This window comes from Notothenia rossii, assembly GCF_949606895.1.
Source record: "Notothenia rossii genome assembly, chromosome: 4".
NCBI lineage: Eukaryota > Metazoa > Chordata > Actinopteri > Perciformes > Nototheniidae > Notothenia > Notothenia rossii.
The window spans coordinates 27,436,480-27,457,746 of NC_136902.1; the positions used below are offsets into that span (position 1 = coordinate 27,436,480).

At 40.1% G+C, this 21,267-nt stretch overlaps 1 protein-coding gene across 5 annotated transcripts in view; it reads right to left on the minus strand.

Moving 5' to 3' along the window:
- Window positions 1–21,267, minus strand: part of LOC307035603 (oxysterol-binding protein-related protein 2-like) — a 49,684-nt gene that overhangs the window by 19,258 nt on the left and 9,159 nt on the right. For 2 of the 5 annotated variants that reach the window (XM_079675154.1, XM_079675150.1), the window contains exons 1-3: window positions 14,333–14,455; window positions 3,054–3,354; window positions 90–216 (exon numbers count right to left, since the gene is read on the minus strand). In XM_079675154.1, coding sequence (XP_079531280.1) covers window positions 90–216; window positions 3,054–3,090 — 164 coding nt within the window. In that variant the 5' untranslated portion in view covers window positions 3,091–3,354; window positions 14,333–14,455. Of the gene's footprint in view, window positions 1–89; window positions 217–3,053; window positions 3,355–5,464; window positions 5,599–7,738; window positions 7,810–14,332; window positions 14,456–21,267 lie in introns of those variants that run through there. The other 3 variants (XM_079675152.1, XM_079675151.1, XM_079675153.1) reach the window with 3 other exon arrangements.

Sequence of the window (21,267 nt, forward strand, 5' to 3'; positions counted from 1 at the left end):
TGCCCCACACATTGAGCTGGTTTCAGGCAGAGGTAACCCACATACAAACAAACCCAGCAGGAGGAATGCGGGCAGGAATGCAGCAGTACCTGTGTTTCTTGATGCCATTCTCTTGTGGCACAGACCCATTGTTCTTCTGGCTGCTGCTGTCAAACACCAGCGCATCTTTGAAGCTGGCCTCCGATACGCCTTCATACGACTCGTCTGAATCCAGGCCTGTGGGAGAGAGAGTGTTACTCGAGGTCACAGCAGCTGTTCTGCGCAGAATACTTGCTCTTTCAACGAGTGCAATAAAAGGCAACACAGAAATGCATATTCAGAGAGAAACAAAGCTCTCTAAAGGTTTGCTTGCAACATTGGTCAAAGTCACGGATGGTGCAAAACATTTGCAAACTGTTTTGCATCAGGGACTTTGAGCCTGTGTGTGACAGGCAAATGTGATTGATTGCCTGGTACCTGTTTATACAGACTAACCTCTTCACTTACATTACAGTGTTGTCACTTCACAAACCCTAATGCTATGGTTTTTTTTAATTTATGGTCATGATTCTAAAATTCCACAATATAATACATGTCAATGTAATTCGGAAATCCCATGTAAACTGTCATGACGCAGCCATATGAAACTAAATAGTATTTCAGGGTTTTTCTAGAAAAAGAAAGTATGAGGGCAATACTGTGGCACTGATTTTGTATATAAGATATTTAAATTCTCGCAAACAAGACACTCGTATACAAGGAGGCGCTGCGGACTTAAACAACAATGCGATGTCGGAGCTCAGTAATAACAAAGCTGTCAATGCCGTCTGACACAAGTTTCATCATTTTGGAGTAATTCAAGTGTTTTTGAAGAACACAAATATAGTTTCTTGCATCACTTTAACATTTTACGAGGGAAAAGCAGCATTTTGGTACGCGCACACCGAAAATAAAGCAATAGTACACCTGCTGTGAGGGCATTGGGTTTACCAGTAAATGTCCATGGGAATACATGCAGGTGTCGACCTACACCTGGATGTCAGCCAGAAGATAAATGACTTGTGAATATTAATTGCTGCAGGGTGGAGTAGAGGTGAACTCAAGGTGGGGCCTTAGAAACCACTTAAAATAGAATAAGTTGTGTATTATCAATTATTAAACACGCCTACTCAGCTGTCAGTATTACGTCAAACGTACCAGGAGTGTACTCTTACTGAGGTACGGCATTTTAGATTGTGTTAAAGCCCTTTGTGTTACATTTCAGAGTATTAATGAGCAGCCTTTCACTACATGCAGGTGTGTCATTCATATTTGGTGCAAAATGTGTAAGCTAGAATTCAAAACATTAGATCTTACATCATAGTAGCTGAATAAGGGATCTGCAATTGTTGGAGTACATGTTTGCCAACTGAAGGTAATATATAACACAAGATTCATTGTAATTGTAGCACACTACTTTTTTTTTTACTTAGTACTTTTAAATGCATGTTATGTTACATGTGTAACATTAGGCTGTCTGTGGCTCTTTTTCTGCTGTAACAACGTACGTTTCACCTCTGAGGGACTAATAAAGGGATTCTGATTCTGACTAAAGAAAAATATATTGTGATGCACAAACCAGATCAGTACAAATCCTCCAGCCACAAGCTGAAAAAGCAGATGTTGCAATATCACCATGTGCTGCAAATCTTCATTGATTTAGAACATACAGAGAAATGTATCCCTATCCTTCCAGTCCTTGTAGCTCCCAGGAAGTGACCTAGATCATATCTGTTTAGTATTGCTTTCTAATACTTGGAATTGGTTGGATAATTCTTAAAGAGCTGATAGAAGTTAAGGATCAATATAGTCTGTGAACAAAAAATCACCAAGACTAGCATTTATATTGAAATTGAATACTAGTTAACATCTATTTACCAAAAGTAGAGGTGTAAAGAAGCTCTTTAAGGAAGTGGCAGATTTTTTCCGGTTGTGTATTTTCAAATTCTAGCGATCTCGAGCTGGTTTTCTCCAAAATTACCTACCCCACCTTTAACTGCTGTTAATTATAATGTTTTACTAAAACAGTACTATGTCCACAGGCAACAAAATCCATGTTGTTGTCCAAATGTCTTATTTCTCACATTGTTCTAATGACCGTACAACTTTAACTGACATCACCAGTGAGTATTTCTCCGAATGAGTGTTCCTCCAACTTTAGAGTATTAAAGCGTTTCCAAAAACAAGCGAAACACTTCAAAGTGTATCTCTCCAGAGTCTGGCGAGTCAGACCCCTGGAATGTAAGACAAGCTACGCCCCTCTCATAGTAAATAGTGAGGATGACACACAAGTGTATCCACAACGTCCTTGTGAGTCAAAGCAACTCCAAATAATAGATTAGCTAAATCAAATCTTTATAATGAGCTAATTCCTAGATATCAGACCCTTCATGGCATCCCATGCATGGAGACATGTCTAATCTTTTTACAGAAGCAGACATCTGAAACCAATGACTCCTTAATAAAAGTCAGGTTTCATTTAACTGCCTTTATGAAGGGTATCAGATGTAGAGCGTTCACTGCTGATCTTGGGATATTGATACCAACTGATATCCTTAAACCCAGAAAGAAGAGACGCACACTGAAATTAGTACTTATCTGGAAAACCCACACAAATTCTACTTCTTTATATTTTGTAAAGGTGACCACAACCACACAACCTCCCAGAATGCAAGCTGTTGCTGACCTTACCGATCATGACCGCAAGATAGCAGACCTCTGAATTATTGAAATAATCATCAGACCACAGCAGGTTAGGTTCCATCAGAGGGTATTATGCTTATTACGAGATAGCCTCTTGTAGCCAAATACATTTAGATCCTAGTTAACCTAAATGATACATAAATATTGGTTTCAGAAAATTACAAATGAAGAGAAGAAATCAAATCAACAATTTTGTGAAAAATCTGTTGAGACATCTGGCATCAATTGGGAACTTTCTATTTTCGGACAGACACAGAAAATCACTCTTTTATTTCAGAAAGATCTACAAAACAACTTTATCCATTAGAAACCAGATTTGGATACACTCCTACCTGTGACGGCGTCGTAGAACTCATCCTCATTGTTCATCTTCTAGAGTCAAAGCCGACCAGTGGATTAGGACAGACGTACGACTTCTAGAACATGTTCCTTTCCGTGGCGACCCCTCAGAGTTCCTCTGGAGGGACACCTGGCGATCAATGTCCCTCTGGCCTGTCAGCACGGCAACAGCACGATGTTCGCTCAATATCCAGGGGCTCAATTGGAGCAAATCTGCGGCTTGATTCAGAGACGTCGACAGCTGACTTCTGAGCTCAGGTTGGGTTTCTTTAGCGTTGTCGAGAGAAGCAGGATCTGTAGAGACAGAAAAACAATATAGGCCTTCAGTCTGGGTAAACAGAGAGTCGCTTCCTTCAAAGACTAGCCTGACTAATAAGAGAAAAACATGTTTTTGCAGAAACCAAGTATGTCTATGAAGCAGCAATGTGAAAAACATATTGTCAAAGCTAAACTGGAATTGTTCATACAACTCTGTAATCGTCCTGCAGAACTAAGCCTGATGACAACCCACAGAGAATATTATTCTGGATTGGTCCATGTCCGAGCAACAATACTGCGTTTCAGAGCTAGACAAATAATCTGCTTATATCAAAATGAGGTTTGGTTCAATTGAAACGAAAGAAATTGCCGTCACAAGCCCCATTATCCTGAGTTATATTTGACTGTACTTTTTCAGATGACGATAAAGGGTCATTTTCATCTATCCAGGCTACAAGATCAAAAGCAGCTTAGTCAGGCTGAGAGTTTGGTCCATCATGGCCCACTGAGTGCAAACAGAGAGTTTTCTGGAACAGTATTTACATAATTGGGACATCACCGTCACAGGCATTCAGGGCCTTTGTTACCTTCTGTTGGGTACATTGGCTCGGATCTACATTTTAAACTCAAGTTCATATTTAAAAACAGTTCCAAACAGCATAATCACACTTAACATGGAAATCAGGGAAGTAATGTCCAGTCTAAAATGACTATTAAGCAAGAAATGCGATAACAAGTTGTTTTAATAACAAGTTGATAACAGCTTGGACCAGCACTTTTTATTCTTCAATGTCTGCTTTTGACCTTTGTCTTTAGACATCCTGTTTAAGAGGTTTGTATCTATCCTCTTGGAGTTTCAGCCATTGATTGAACTGGCCTTAACAATGTACGTCATAGAGCTAAACTCAGAAATCATTCTTTACCTGTTGAATGTCAACGAGTAAAGGTGACAGGATGAAAGTCAGTAAAGGTGGCAACATATTCCATTTGAATCCCTCAACTCATTAAACAGGGTTTAGTGATGCTTCACTGGTCAGTAACCAAAATAGCTATTGGAAAGGAAATGCTCCATTGTTCTGCTTTATAAAAACTAATAATTAATATTGCTTACTCATTGTTTCGTATTTCTGTCCACTTATAAGCTTCACAGTTTCATAGAAACAATCCATGATGAAGCCAATTGAACCGTTTGTTTCAATCACCCCTTTGACCCCCATGATGTCAGCAATGCAAGAAAACCATCATAATGACACAGCCCGATTAGCAAATATTACAAATGTTGACTTACACTTGGACCCATTATTATTATTAGTAAGCTTTACAGTCACACTGCAGGGGCCTCTTCTCACATTACAGTTAAATCATTTTGTGTTTGAACATGAATATCGCAAACGTGTCAAGCATCACAAGTTAGCACAGTGAGCAGTAAAGTTATGTTCTTCTTCCCCTAAAAAGGTAAATATAATAATTAAAAAATATATAATATTACAATAGCAAAAAAAGGTTTGAACTGCAGTTCTCTCATCATGACATAACTTCATTTATTCATTTTTCACACAATGGCAAATAAAAAAAAGGGCATTTATGTTTCCCTACCAAACTAGGTTTCAACACTTATCGACCTGCAATAGTTGTTATATTAGGTCTGCTGAACAAGTTACAATAGTGTCCTTTCTCATTACAGCTTCTGAATTTCCAAAGTTAATGTTTACATTTTAGAGTATTGTGCTTTAAATATGTTTGCATGAATACGTTTGCAACCCTATAAAGAGGATGACAGAATGTCAAAGGGGAACTAGAGGATGTAACCAAGGAAACATTTTAGTTTTAATGGAAATGTTACTGATTATTGTTGAGCGATATTCCTTTCTTTATCTTTAGTTGTACTGTCTTTTGGTTCCTCCAACTCTAGTCAAGACCAATCATCAATATTGATCTGTACATTTCAGCTCTTGTTGGTTTCAAACTATAAGCAAGAAATGATACACAGCCATGGAAAAACTGTTCATTGAAAAACTGTTCATTGTTCCTAATTTAATGTAATGTAATTTAGATAAGATCACTTGAAGGCCTTTTACACCTATAAATATCTTTATAATTAATCATCTATGCTGTTTCTGGATTCTTCAACAAACTCTTGACGTACCTGCGGTGAAATGAGGTAGTCCTTTTTGAAGGTGAAACGCTGAATCTTGGGGAAAATAGTGCCTGTACTCAATTTTCCTTCTTCTTCCTTCAACTTTTCGACACAGTGGCAGGGTTTTCTACCTCTGCCTGTGACTCAGTAGGTTACGCCTTCAGCACACAATTGAACTTTGGCCTCAGAATCCACGATGGATAAGGTGGACAGCATGAATTACATGTTTGGTATAACTGTTCGAACAGCTAATTTAACGTCCAAACTTTAATCTATGTGTTGTAATTGATTGGCTCCATTTAATCTAAAATGATGTTTTAAAATAAGACAAAACATTTACATAATAAAATGTGTTACTCCTATGGTCTCATAATCCCATAATGCAGGGCAGCGGGGTATCTTCACTCCAGATTGGTGGAAAAAAGTCAATTGGAGTGTCTCAAATGTATCTCCCTAGTACGAGGATACAAAGCGACTTTCCCAATACTTCCTGCTTCGAAGTGGCCAGATTATGTACCAAAACATGACCAAGCCTACAATAGTGATAACCCTTATCGCACATACTTCATCAGAGCTTCAGTACTCTGTGTTCTTCCCATGAACTGCAAACATTACAAGAATATCCAGACAACCAGATTTCCATGCAACAATTATTCACCACTTATTAACAGGAAAAAAGTGCCTAATTTTCTGCTCCAAACATTATGCAGTTATTCTGTGGAGAGTTTGACATTAACAACGTTGTATCATATCAGGGTAAGGTATTTAAAAGACCCAAGAAGAGCAATCATATGTGTGTGAAGTCCATACTGGAAACCTTGAAAATCTTCTTACGGTCTTTATAAATGTCAAAAAAAATTAAAAACATAGCATCTGACATGGCAAGTGCCTTCTTGTACTTGTACTGCAGATAAAGCAAACATGGCTAAACATGTGATTTGCATGAGCTTATTATTTTCTTATCACGCATACAGTATACAATCGTATAGGTGATGAACTGTATCATCCATTCAACCCAAGAATAATGAGGCTTTATTGAACCTTTCTTATCATTGTTTGAAAGCTAAAACAGGCAGGATGAACATCTGTCCAGCTGCCTTTCCCCAGTTAAACTCCACCCTGAGATGGGACTGGGTTACAGGCTATGGTGATCTGGGGCTGTTGTAAATTATGTAGTAATTATCATTGCATCAAAATGCACAGAATTGACTTTATTTGTCCTTGGTTGTAAAGCGCTACTTACTAACTACAATTCACAGATTATTTTAGACGGAATTGATCCAGCTGTGATTGATCCGACTGTATGACAGATATCTTACACATTCATCTCATAACACACTGCTTCCAGTTATGAGCCAAAAACACGCCTGGGAGTCACCACACAAATCTTATTTTCTATTAGGCAACAGGAAGCATCAGGATGCAGACAATGTCCTAAGTCCCTGCAGTCAACAACACCGACTCAAACTCCAGACTCTTAGTTCACAACCTTCAGAAGCAGACAGAAAATTCCTCTTCATTATGCGGCCACACTTAAGAAAGCGTATGACAACCCTCAGACTGAACTTGACCTTTCTCAGATGTGTAAAAACCAACAAAAGAAACTGAATCTAAGAACCCGTACAGAGCGTGGCTTGGCTAAGATCTTCACTTCAATTCATCTTATTTCTGTAGAGGAAACACTTCTTAGAATTAAAACATTCAGATAGAATCAAAACCCATTTTGCGCCAAAACAAACTGCTGACTACAACCTGACCAAGTTAAGAAAGTTCATCTTTGCTGGTTTTACCAGAAATATCAAGTTCATATAAGACAGTGAATAAAACAAAATGTTTTTTAAAGAGAATGATTTCCAAAAGTATTGTTGCTTAAAACTATGTTGCCCAATCACAATTGCAAACAGACTCTAAACCTCATTGGGTCTTAAAATGATCACACATGATCTTAGGGATCAACCCATCAAATAAAAAAGAAAAGAAAGACAACCACATGAAACAGAGGGTTGGAAGACCCCCTGATTTCAAAATTCTAACGTCCAAATATTTAGAAAAAGTTTCCAATCATATTCAACAAAGACAGTATTTACAATAATACTGTTAACTAGTTACTGGATGTCAAACTAATTGAATTACATATAATCTACCAAATTCTACTGACCCCCTGGGCATCACCATTTCATGCTGCCTTTTCATGTGATACCAATGCTTGTTAATTTAGCAACCACGCTGTTACATTTTAAACAGGCAAACAACCTTCATTCCAAGCCCTAAAGACAAACCTACCGATGTGACCGTTTCATTCATAAGTCGTCTGTAAAGTTATTAGCTTAGCAACGTCCGTCCTCCGAGGGCTGACAAAACATCCAAAGCTGTAGAGACAAAAAGAGAGGACCAAGACAGACTGGGAGAAAGAAATGGAGACGAGAGCTGTTGCCAAGCGAAACAGAGCTCAGCGCTTAGCAATGATACAGCACACACACCTCTTTATTTCTTTTCACACACACCTACCTCAATAGGGGACACACCTCAGCACTGCAGACCGTGAAATACATACCACAGGTCAGACACACAACCTTTGACTAAATTCTATTGTAATAAAATCGTTTTTTAGAGGTGCTCTTAACTCACTAAACATTTTGTTCTAATGCAGTTGTTTTGTGAAAGTGATTACAATCTCCCATGTAGATGCTAAGATAGATACATTTCTTTCTTTTGCCTTTGTTTTTCAGTTCTTATCGTGGCCAGCAGCCTTTCAGAACTTTCCCACACTACAACACTGTTGGAGTTTCGGTACAAATTCTGTCAGGTTGTGTCCATGATTACAAACATTTTCCCACCCAAACAACAAGGAAACAACCCCTAAAAAGGAAGGAAACCAAAAACGTCCACACTGTATCACAGCTATGTCTGTATGTCTTATTCTTTATGAGCTGCTTCTTTAAAACATCCTCTACTACTGTACTGTATATCATGATGCATCAATGCTCCCTTAGGAAGGTACAACTGAATCACAAGACCATTAACACGAAAGAGATCAAGCGTCAATAACCACAAACAACTTTTTATTACTAGAGTACGACCGCAGGAAATCATTTGACCTCAATGACAAGAGTAACCTTGGAGTATATCCACTGACAGGGGCACATTTGAAGTGCTAACGTCAACACGATGTGTCCCGGGCTGCAGAGGGAGGACTTGCATCGCTGGCTACATTAACGGCTGCTCAGCAGAATGGGAAACATACAGCAGCATTAATATGCTGTACCGAATCAGCTTAAAGCACACGCTGGTGCAGCTGGGAACATGAAATTAGGAAGTGTGAGGAGACTAAAAAACGAATAAGAAGCAGGCTGCATTTCTTAACACAAGTTGAAGATTGTTAAGTGGGAAGAAAATCTCTTATCCTATCATTCCCCCCCTTACATCTCTGGTTCTGGAGGGTTAGTCCCCTAAAGACAGTAAGAGAGGGGCTGGAGCCTTTGATGATCAGCCCAAGAAGTCATTTGTTTTTACATTTAGATGGATTTGGGTATTAATGCAACCAGAACTGCTGAAGAAATGAAAAAAGTAAATTCAAAGTAGAAAGAAAAGTAATGACTTCAAGGATTTAAGTACTGTGCCATGAAAACAAAAGAAATATTTATGGCCTATAAAGATAAGAAAAATAAATATTAGCCAGAAAATACATAATTAAGATAAATGCCATAAAGGCACTAAGATAATAAGAATAGTCCACAGGTATCCCTTAAAACAAAGTTAATCATTGACACTTTCAGTAAATATTAACACAATTATATTTTTGGTAAATCATCGACAGTGATGTGGAATTATTGACTCATATTGCAGCCGTTAAAACCAAGAAAAGATAGCTTATGCAATGCAAGACGATATCGCGTGTCATATCACAATATCAATACATGTTCAATATATTGCTCAGCCCTAAGAACATTTAAATAATAGCTCAAGATTCAAGCCTAAAGTATGTTTGTAAGGGTATCTCCATTACCTCTGTTTTACTGGAGAACTAGCAGTAATCCCTGTGCAGAGATACTTAGTGTCTCTGCTTCAGACTGAGGTGAAGAGTTTGACCTCTTCATGTTCCTCCTGCTCGATCACAGTGTAATCCCTCTAGGAACAAAACACTGTCTCCTTCGGAGCAGGATGCTGAGCACACAGTCTCTCACACACAGTCTCTCACACACAGAAATGCAGAAATGTGAGTCAGCACAGTAAAACCTGCTAGGATGAGTCTTACTTTCACACAGGTTTAAAGATAGAAATCCTGCTCAGCATCTTTCTCCTATGGGTCCACCCTTCAATGCTAACAAAGCGACACTCCTCCTGACTGAATGAATTTAACGCAAGTTGTGATCAACATTCTTTGTTAGCGTGGAACTGGATGATCTGGTTTAGCTAGACTTTTGCTGTGGTATCTTGTTGTTCTGGTGGTCCTGTTTATCACAGATGATGAGAAAGTAGGGATGGATTTATAATATATTTTTGGATTTAACATGTTGAATGCTTTAGCACCTCTTAATAAATCATTTCCAGACTCTGAAGAGGTACAGGCTTTATATCTAGCAAATTGTGTTTATAGACTTTTAGTCTTTTTCTGCAGCCGTGTAACTTTTGCAAACAACAAAATACTTTGCAGCCTTTTTACCGAGCTGCGCCTAAACTTTCTAAATAACGAATGAACAAGAAGAAAAAAAATCAAACGCCCAAAGTCACACTTGTTGCATTCTATGCAATTTACATCATGCAGTGAAAAATAATGAAATGAAACGTCTGCATGTATTGTTTTGTGTTCATTTGTTGTAACATTGTTCATGTTTCCTTCTTGGCCAGGTCGCTCTTGAAAAGAGATTTTAATCTCAATGAGACTGGTTAAATAAAGGATATATACAGTATATATATACAGTGGGGCAAAAAAGTAATTTAGAAAGCCACCAATTGTGCAAGTTCTCCCACTTAAAAAGATGAGAGAGGCCTGTAATTTTCATCCTAGGTATACCTCAACTATGAGAGACAAAATGAGAAGAAAGAAATCCAGAAAATCACATTGTCTGATTTTTAAAGAATTTATTTGCAAATTATGGTGGAAAATAAGTATTTGGTCACCTACAAACAAATAAGATTTCTGGCTCTCACAGACCTGTAACTTCTTCTTTAAGAGCCTCCTCTGTCCTCCACTTGTTAACTGTATTAATGGCACCTGTTTGAACTCGTTATCAGTATAAAAGACACCTGTCCACAACCTCAAACAGTCACACTCCAAACTCCACTATGGCCAAGACCAAAGAGCTGTCAAAGGACAGCAGAAACAAAATTGTAGACCTGCACCAGGCTGGGAAGACTGAATCTGCAATAGGTAAGCAGCTTGGTGTGAAGAAATCAACTGTGGGAGCAATTATTAGAAAATGGAAGACATACAAGACCACTGATAATCTCCCTCGATCTGGGGCTCCACGCAAGATCTCACCCCGTGGGGTCAAAATGATCACAAGAACAGTGGGCAAAAATCCCAGAACCACACGGGGGGACCTAGTCAATGACCTGCAGAGAGCTGGGACCAAAGTAACAAAGGCTACCATCAGTAACACACTACTCACATCCTGCAGTGCCAGACGTGTCCCCCTGCTTAAGCCAGTACATGTCCAGGCCCGTCTGAAGTTTGCTAGAGAGCATTTAGATGATCCAGAAGAGGATTGGGAGAATGTCATATGGTCAGATGAAACCAAAATAGAACTTTTTGGTAAAAACTCAACTAGACGTGTTTGGAGGAGAAAGAATGCTGAGTTGCATCCAAAGAACACCATACCTACTGTGAAACATGGGGGTGGAAACATCATGCTTTGGGGCTGTTTTTCTGCAAAGGGACCAGGACGACTTATCCGTATAAAGGAAAGAATGAATGGGGCCATGTATCGTGAGATTTTGAGTGACAACCTCCTTCCATCAGCAAGGGCATTGAAGATGAAACGTGGCTGGGTCTTTCAGCATGACAATGATCCCAAACACACCGCCCGGGCAACGAAGGAGTGGCTTCGTAAGAAGCATTTCAAGGTCCTGGAGTGGCCTAGCCAGTCTCCAGATCTCAAACCCATAGAAAATCTTTAGAGGGAGTTGAAAGTCCGTGTTGCCCAGCGACAGCCCCAAAACATCACTGCTCTAGAGGAGTTCTGCATGGAGGAATGGGCCAAAATACCAGCAACAGTGTGTGAAAACCTTGTGAAGACTTACAGAAAACGTTTGACCTCTGTCATTGCCAACAAAGGGTATATAACAAATTATTGAGATGAACTTTTGTTATTGACCAAATACTTATTTTCTACCATAATTTGCAAATAAATTCTTTAAAAACAAGAAAATGTGATTTTCTGGTTTTTTTTTCTTCTCATTTTGTCTCTCATAGTTGAGGTATACATAGGATGAAAATTACAGGCCTCTCTCATCTTTTTAAGTGGGAGAACTTGCACAATTGGTGGCTGACTAAATACTTTTTTGCCCCACTATATATATATATATATATATATATATATATATATATAAACATACAAAATGTGTCAAATATTTTTGGGAAATGACTTTACTATATAAAAGATTGCTGATGCAATGGTGTCTCTGTAGCAGGGTGTTTGTCCCTGATTACCAGCATGCACTCACAATGACCGTGAGTCAGAAAACACGCACAACAAAACAATACAATGCTGTGTATGAGACAGTCTCCTGATTGGCTAGCCGTTACCCTGCTCTCTCATAAATGATACATACAGTACTGTTTCCCTGTTGCCAGGATGGTTGCCTTGACTAAGGTAAGCTACAACTTTGCCAGAACCCCATGCGGCAACACATGGTAGATATAAGAGGCACGGAAACAAAAGGAAGCCCAATATTGTTAGTGCCTTTTGTATTCAATTATAGTGACACATTGTAGCTTAACATCCCACTCTTCCTTTAAGAACCAGGAACAAAGATAACATCTAAAAACTACAACTACCGTGCCATCAAAGTTAAACGGTTCCACTGGTGTAACATCTGCTTTGGTGCATTTTAGTCTTGCAATCACTGCATTATTCTTCTCAACTGTGCTGACATTTTGGTTTTAGGACACAAGTCTTTCCTGTTCTTTAAAATGTAACCGTAGCACACAAAATGCATGTTGCATCATTTATAAAAAGGTATTCAAGTAATTAACATTTAAATAGCACCCCAATACATTAGCTAACAACACATCTCTTTTCTCTTCTTTCCCTCTCTCTCTCTTCTGTTTTGCGTAAACTGTGATGCTCCACTTACAAATGGAGCCCATCACCATAGCAACTAGTTAAGGAGGTAATTAAGACACCTTTGGGAGGGAGACGAAAAACAATATGACAACAGCCGTTATTCCTCAGAGAACGGCCTGGAGTCTTGTGTAATGTAGCAATACATTCAGCAGGTGTCTGCCTTCAGGATCATGTTGTTAAGTTCCAATTCTCTTTGAAAAGTGTGATTTCTTCAGGACAGGAAAACATTTAAAAACATAATTAGATCTTTGAATCTTATTGGAATTCTAATTGATGTTACTTATAAAATAGTTTTAATCATGCAAAACATAACTTTTCAAGCATAGCACACTCAACATATTGTTTGATTATTTATCTTCTCTTGATAAATCAGAAAAAGTAACTGCCTATTCCTTTAAGTGTCACAATATTTCAGTATCATTTCCTCAGCCACTACAAACACTGTGTCTGCATTTCAGTCAGTTATTGTAACACAAGGTTCCCAAATGGTAGACAAAATATTTGAGTATACTAAACAACCGGATGCTGGTATGCATCTGAACATACCAGAACCAGTGTCAAGTGTAAGCACTGTATGTTAGTTACTATATTCAGATGTTTCTCTGTACTGGCTATGAAAACAAATATACCTCTGGGACAATAAATGTAATCTTTCCCGGCATCATTCCCATCACAAGACATTTGATGCAGCAAACAATGTATGCCTCTGAGGGTTGTGTCTCACAAACAGCCTGCTGTGTGAGGCTTGTGTCAATGACCTGTAGTACACTGACATGTATACCTAGTTTGTCTAGTGTCTCATGTGAGTTGGATGTTCATGGAGGGAGTGGGAAGAAAAACAGGCAGAGGAACATTCCCAATGTTTGCTGAGGCGGTTAGCCTGATAGGAGAAGAATTCAACCTACGCCTTGCCAGAGATAAGAGCTGATGGTGACCCTTATACTAATCTTTCTCACACAATGTTTCACACACTGTTCTTCTTTCTTTATTATAGCTTTATTCGTCTCCACGTACATTTCACCTTGGGCAGATCTGACGCACGACTATCATACTACGTAACTTAACTAGCACAGCTTCCTAATACATTTAGGAAGAGCCCGATGACTAACAGCAGTTACAAATCCATATTTCACTCAACTGTCATCCTTTGTGTTTTTAATTATAATCCACATTACCATTGCAACAACGTGGGACTGGCTACAGAAGTGCCGAGGAGAACCCATCACTTATGCTACGCTACCGTGAAGTGTTTGCTTGCTAACATTAGCACTTAGAGTCTAGCAGTTGTCTTAGCTTGACAACTCTGAACTTTATTAACCTCAGCTAACAGTTTTAAGCGAGAATACGGTAATTAAACAGGTATAGGGGGTGTTGCTTCTCAATAACAACACACACCGAGCTGACAGCTCCAACTCTGACAGGACGTCAGGAAGCTTTTTGACAGCTAACATTAACGTTAGCGGGCGGGCTAAAATAAAATAAGGTGGCTAGCACGTAGCAACCTTTCTTATACACAAAATGCAAAAAGTATGGCCTAGAAAAACAACAGGAGAACAAAGCCAGAGCAGCAAAATGTCTGTCTTCTTACCTGTGTGCGCAGAGTGAATGTTTTGACAAGTCCAGGGATGTGAGCAAGAATTTAGTGAAGCCTTGACACAGAGGCGGAAGTGCCTGACACAGGGGGGCGTGGTTCGATAAATGCCAGACCTGCCGTAGCCAATCAGGTTTAAGGCATGGATGTATAATAAGAAGGCCCAATCCCAAACCACTCCCTCGACCCTACCCCTCCGTGACGGAGTGAACTCCGTCTATAGCCACACTCGCAACTCAACGAGGCTCCCTCCTGTCAGATGGAGGGAGTAAATACTAGTGATGGCAAAATGAAGCTTTGAATGAAGCGTCGAACCACTTGGACAATTGTGTCGGAAATAGGTTCATTTCTCGAAGCTTCAGTTACAGCGACTTCTCCTGGCGAAGTGCAAGGCTGCAATGGGTTTAACGCATCTTTGCCTTGAAAAATATTCGATACACACACACACACTAAGACTGAATATCATGTTCTATTTGCAATTAAAGATTGATAATAGTGTGTATTGGGTTATTGAGAAGAGACTCGAGAGTGCTTGACATTTATTTGGGCGGAGAGGGCCTTTTATCAGTTATTAAAATTAAAAGTTGAAGTATTGCGAGCTTTGAACCAGCTGCGCGGAGGATATCGCCGCATCCTAGCCGCCGGCTCTATCCACTGGGCTATCAATTCCTTAGACCAGGGTTCCCCAATTATATTTAGCAAACGGCCAATTTTTTTCAAGCATGACAAGCTAAGGGCCAAAATGCTATGTGTCACTAAAAGTTGTTTTACACTATGTGCAGATGTTACCTCTATTATAATTGTTGTAGTAGTGGCAGTAGTAATTAAACAAACCCTGTGTTGAGAGTAAAGGAAAAATGCATCCTTGAAACAAAATGAGACCGAAATCAAACATTTATTAACAATAATAATAAATAAATGCTTTAACAAATACAAATGATTTTGCTGTGGTCTGATGGGGCATAACAATAAAACAAAAATAAAAAACAACAGAGTGAACTCTGATCAAATAGTCAGACAGGTCCACATCCAATTCAGCAAACACTGTAACACACACACACACACACACACACACACACACACACACACACACACACACACACACACACACACACACACACACACACACACACACACACACACACACACACACACACACACACACACACACACACACACACACACACACACACACACACACACACACACACACACACACACACACACACACACACACACACACACACACACACACACACTGGGAAAGACAGGAAGACAGAGAGAGAGTTTCAGTTAGTTACTTTTATAATGTCGTACCAAATTCACCACATTATCAGTTTTAACATTTTTAAATATGTGTACCAAATAATATCAGGCTGTAAATAACAAATAGCATTGTTTTTTTTTAACTTTATTTTTAATATATTATTTTAATGTTGTATTCAATTTAACCAGTTTGTGGGCTGTTGTTAAAAGCCCTGCATTATCCAAGGTTTTTTATCTATCATATTAATAATTTGTTTTTAATTACGCTGCGTAGCATTTTATTTAGGAAATGAATGTACATATAAAATATAACTATAAAATGGTTATTTTTGTCTTAATAATTATTATACCACAATAGAATTGACAAATTGCAAAAATAAATTGATGTTGTTCACTCACCAATCAGTGAGAGAAGTGAGAGCGGCGGGATGAGGCAACCTGTCTGATGTTGGGCTTGTATTCTGTTGTGGCAATCCTGAGGCACTGTCCAAGATGTGCACTGGAGAGTCTGTTCCTGTCCTGGCTTTTGATAGCATTCATTGAAGAAAATCCTGATTCACAGATGTATGTTGAGGGGAACATTGTGAGTAGGAACATAGCAATAGCTCTGGTGTTTTTGAAACGAGTTTGGGGAACCATGTTGATCCAAAAGTCACACACTGGTGCATCCTTGTGTTGAGCTTTCAGCAACTCAGAGCTTCCCATCTCTAAGACCTCCATCTGAAGAGCTCCCTCTTCTATGGAAGGCACCAGCCTTTTGGCCTCTCCAGTCCACTGCCCGTCTGCTGACACAGAGAACGGCTGTCTGAGGAAGAGGAGGATGTCACGTGAGATTTTAGGGGAGCTTTCAAATCGCTCCTTGAAGTTTTCTGCCAGTTTTGACACAAAATCCTTCATTACTGGATCTTCCGGCATTTCATTCTTCTCGCGGTGCTCACGCAGACGTGGAAAGTGCAGCTTCCTCCCATGAATATCTCTCTCCAAAGGGTGCAGCTTTGACCGAAAAGCTTCAACCGCCTCGTACATCTCAGCAACAGTGTGGTTCTTGCCTTGCAGCTGCAGGTTAAGGTGATTTAGATGAGACATGATGTCACACAAAAAATGAACATCTGCTATCACCTTGGTGTCAGTTAAAAAGCTCAAAAACTCATGGGCTTTTTGGCCCTGCAGGCTTGATAAGAACGACACCAGTTCATCACGCAGGTCGCACACCCTCTCCAACACACGGCCCTTGCTCAGCCAGCGAACATCGTTGTGTAGTAAGAGATCCTTGTGTTCAGAGGACATTTCCTCTAGCAACGATCTAAAAAGGCGATGCTGCAGACTAGAGCTCTCACGCACAAAGTTAACCAGTCTCGTCACAGTATCCATCGTTTCTTTCATTTTTCCACACAGTTTTGCGCACAACACTGATTTGTGAATGATGCAGTGAAATGTCAGAAGCGCCGGGTTAACGGCGGAAAGCCTGCTTACCAAGCCTTTGTGCTTTCCAACCATCGACGGAGCCCCGTCGGTTACAACAGAGACGATTTGACTCACATTCAAACCATTCTTTTCGAAGAACTGTGTCAGCTCGTGGAAGATTATTTCCCCGGTTGTGTGCCCGGGCAGAGTAAGCAAACACAGCAGCTCTTCCCGGAATATCTTCCCATCAAAAAATCGTACGAACACAGACAGCTGTTCCATGTCGGTTCGGTCACAGGAGGAGTCTATGGCTAAGGATATAGCCTCTGTTTTCTTCAAATCCATGAGTAGACTGGAAAAACACTCCTCCGCTAAAACCTCTACTCTTCTGGTTGCCGTGTTAGCCGACAGCGGCACCTGCTTTAATAGCTCTACAACCTTTTTTTGTTGTTTTTCATCATGATTTAAAACTTCATGAGCCATGTCTATCGCACACCGTTTAATTAACTCAGCATCAGCAAACGGCTTCTTGGCTCTAGCAAGCGTCCAAGAGACGTGCAATGAGGCAGCTGTTGCGCTCTCTTGTGCCGATGTTGTTTTCGACATTGTGGAAACAGAGTGCTTGTATGATGCAAGCAAACCTGCTATCTTTTGTGTGCGCTGGTCGGATTTCTCTGGATAGTTAGCATTAAAACTGGCAGCATGAATAGAGGTGAAGTGCCGCTTCAGGTTGTCTGATTTGATTACAGCTACATTCTGCATGCAAATCAAACAAGTCGGTTTAGCATTGACGTGGTCCGGTAAAAAAAAACAATACTTCTCAGTCCAGTCAGTTTTGAACTGACGGTTCTCCTGGTCTACCTTCCTCTTCTTTGCGAATTCCATCCTGGGTTTGAGTTATCCACGGCCCGTTAGTGTCATGTTGGTCAATCGCTGGGTTGGGATGACAGGCGGCTAGCTGGCGAGCTATTGTTTATATGTGTTTGCCGCTATTCCAGGTGGTGACGAGTAAGTCAAGCGCGCGAAGCACGTCTTGCATATGCACGCGATAAGGTCATGGGTCAGGTTTACGAGTGTCGACGGAGGTCAAAATAAAGCGAAACCGCGGACATTTTATTTTATGTTTTTATGTTATAACAAGTGAATGCCAGTAGATCAGCGCGGGCCATGCTATTGCCTCTCGCGGGCCGGATCTGGCCCGCGGGCCGCTAATTGGGGTTGGCTGCCTTAGACCATCGAAGTGTTTTTACATTACTCATTGTCTTTTTGTTCACAACTTCTCCACATTTCGAAGTGTTTCACGAGCCAGAACGACCTATTTATCTTCCTGGCTTACTCTATAATGATCCAATTCAAATACAATGCCAACAACAACTCAACAGCAACAATGCAAACTACGACAACAACCCACACATTGCGCATTGTTTAGAGTGGTTATAAAGTGTTGAAGCGCTCAAATGTGAAACTGTTTCAACCTGTCACCTGTCAGAATCGAGACGAGGCAGTGCATTGAATCACCTGATTGGACGGCGAACCAGTGAGTTGATTCATTCAGGAAATGAAGCAGTTGCTGGTTCGGACGTCACATGTCACGTGATTTGAAGCAGTTGCTGCTTCGGACGTCACATGTCACGTGATTTGAAGCAAGCTTCGAAGCACTGCTTCTATGGAATAGGAAGTCCAGGGTTGAAGCTCCGTTCGAAGCTTCAGTGTCAAACTGCCATCACTAGTAAATACAGCAGCAAGCTTTGGGACGGCCTCCCCTCTCTAGGGCAGAAACAGGAAATGCCGTAACTGTATGTAACAACGGATTCAAATCAGCATCTCTTGGAATAAAAAATTTAAATTAATAACTAAAATAAAACTCCAAACATCTTTCATTGTGTTTTTTTGTAAAGCTCTTTTAGTTTTAAACCTGATGTTTATAAGCTTCTTAGTTTTTGCAACAGTCTGTAAATATACACAACTTTATAATAAAATGCACACATTTACCTTTTTCTAGACTAAACACGTATGATCCTAAGTTAAAACATATGAGGCTATCATGAGGTTATTATCATCGTAGTTAATCAGTGGATTTTTGCTGGAACTACTTGTTAACAGCTTGTTTCCTGAAACACACAGCGTGACTCCGGTCAGGTAGAGACTGGTCTCAAGTCAGCACCGCTGCAGACTCGCTGTTTGAGGGCTTGACAACCCACTCCCCCTCCACACCGCTCCGCACTCGTTGGGTTGGAACAGCCCTTAATAGACAAGTTTACGCGACAAACCACGGGTAGCGCCATAACCCTACACAAATGCACTTCATTTCCGCCGGAAGTCTTTTGCACAGCGTCTGTCGGTGTAAACCGGTGTAAACAGTCAGACGGGCACTGGTGTAAACACAGCGATTTCGATGCTAACAGTGATGCTAGCTTGGGAACACGATTCTACTTCTTTGACTGGAGATGGCGTTACTCTCCCCCACCCGAATTCAGTGCAAAACTGGGAGGATAACATGACGACGTGGCCCAGCATAACGTACAGCAAAATTTGCTCCTACTTCGTTCAATCCATGGCAATACAGTTGCCAACAGTTGTCTGTTGTTTACATAATGCACAATTTACATGATCTCTTTATGCTGTGCAATATATCATATGTGCCTGTACTGTTTGAGTGAAAATAAAGTTTGATGTAATTTAATTTCATTATTGCACTGTTATTGCATTATTGCATTTCATATGTTCCTTAGAGTGCTACAATTTCTTTTAACACAGTTCATCATTCATATTAAGCTCATACTGTACATAAATAACACTGAATTAATTAATTGTTTAGAGGAAACTAAAGAAATGGCTTCAACAAGAAAGATCACATGTTTAATCCTAACAGGTATTACAAATTAAAATATAAAAGCAGCCCACACAATTACATCAGTATGAAAATATTCATATATAATATTAAAAAATACAATGCATGCAGTATTTGTTGTGTTTATCTGTATTTAATGAACAACATGGCTGGGTGCTGGGTGCTGGTTTGTGGTCGTAGCACTCTCTATCTAACCACTCGTTCAGGTGCTTTCTCGAGTGATTGCAACCAACTACCGCACACGTAGTTCCCGAACCACTTTTCTTCATGTTGTAATTGTTATATCCTCTTTGTCTCTGCGATATCAGTGCTTTGTCGGCACAACGGAGCTAGCTAGCAAAACAAACCCAGTCCGCCAAAACGGAAGTGCATTGCATCGAAGGGAGGAGTTCAGGATGTAGAGCGGAAACGGCTCAATAACTTGTGTATATGGCGGACCCTCCGCGTGAACGCGCAAACGGAGGGGTAGGGTGTAGGGGTAGGGTGTAGGGGGCGGTTTGGGAATGGGCCGAAGTTTAAGGCAGGAAACCCTTGCTGTTGGAGATTTGGAGGATGTTTAAAACCAACCTCGTCTCCGCGTGTCGTTTGATAATCTGGGTAAATTCGTAAAAAGGAAGGGATTAAGAAACACCAGAATGCAAGTGAAACAATAATCTTGTTTTAATGATACAAGGTAACAATACAAATACAAAGGAATCACGAAGCACTCTGCAGAGTACTCCGGGCTCAGGTTCTACCACGTGTGAGACAGGTCTCAGGAACGGCCGGTCAAAAACAAGAGCGCGAACCAAAGGAAAACACAGGCTTTCATACTAAAACACAGGAGGAGGTGTGTGCGTGCTTTCCCCCAGAGGTCATCTTATTGGGAGAGACCAACACATGGCCTGTCGCCCCCAATCAGTGCGACACAGCAGAAGAAACCCGGAAACCAAAAGTCTCTTTTAGTTTGACGAAAACACCTTTTGGTGTCTGTTACGAACCTGATCTTATTTCACATCTTGCAGCCCGCACACACACATCCCCTTTTATGGCCCTTTGTCCCTGAGTCCATCTTCCCCCCTTCAGGTTACCACACACAAGTTAAAAGTATGTTTTAAGATATAGTTGTTATAGTTGGCTAAATATACGTAATACATGTAAATCACTTTCAAATCAATAATAACGAAGAACACATTACCTATGCTCTTAAGCAGTATTAGAGATGCTTTTCAAATAGTCAAACTTCACACAGGCCTAATATAGAGAACACACTCATTTGTCCTACAGCCCTTCCATTTGTTTGAGCTATTGTTCACATCTTTACTTCAAATAAAAGGTTTCACATTGTATATTTCCAGCTTCCTTTACACATACTGTTATTATTAATACAAAGTAACTAACCACACACATCTATTTAAAACAAGTAGATTTC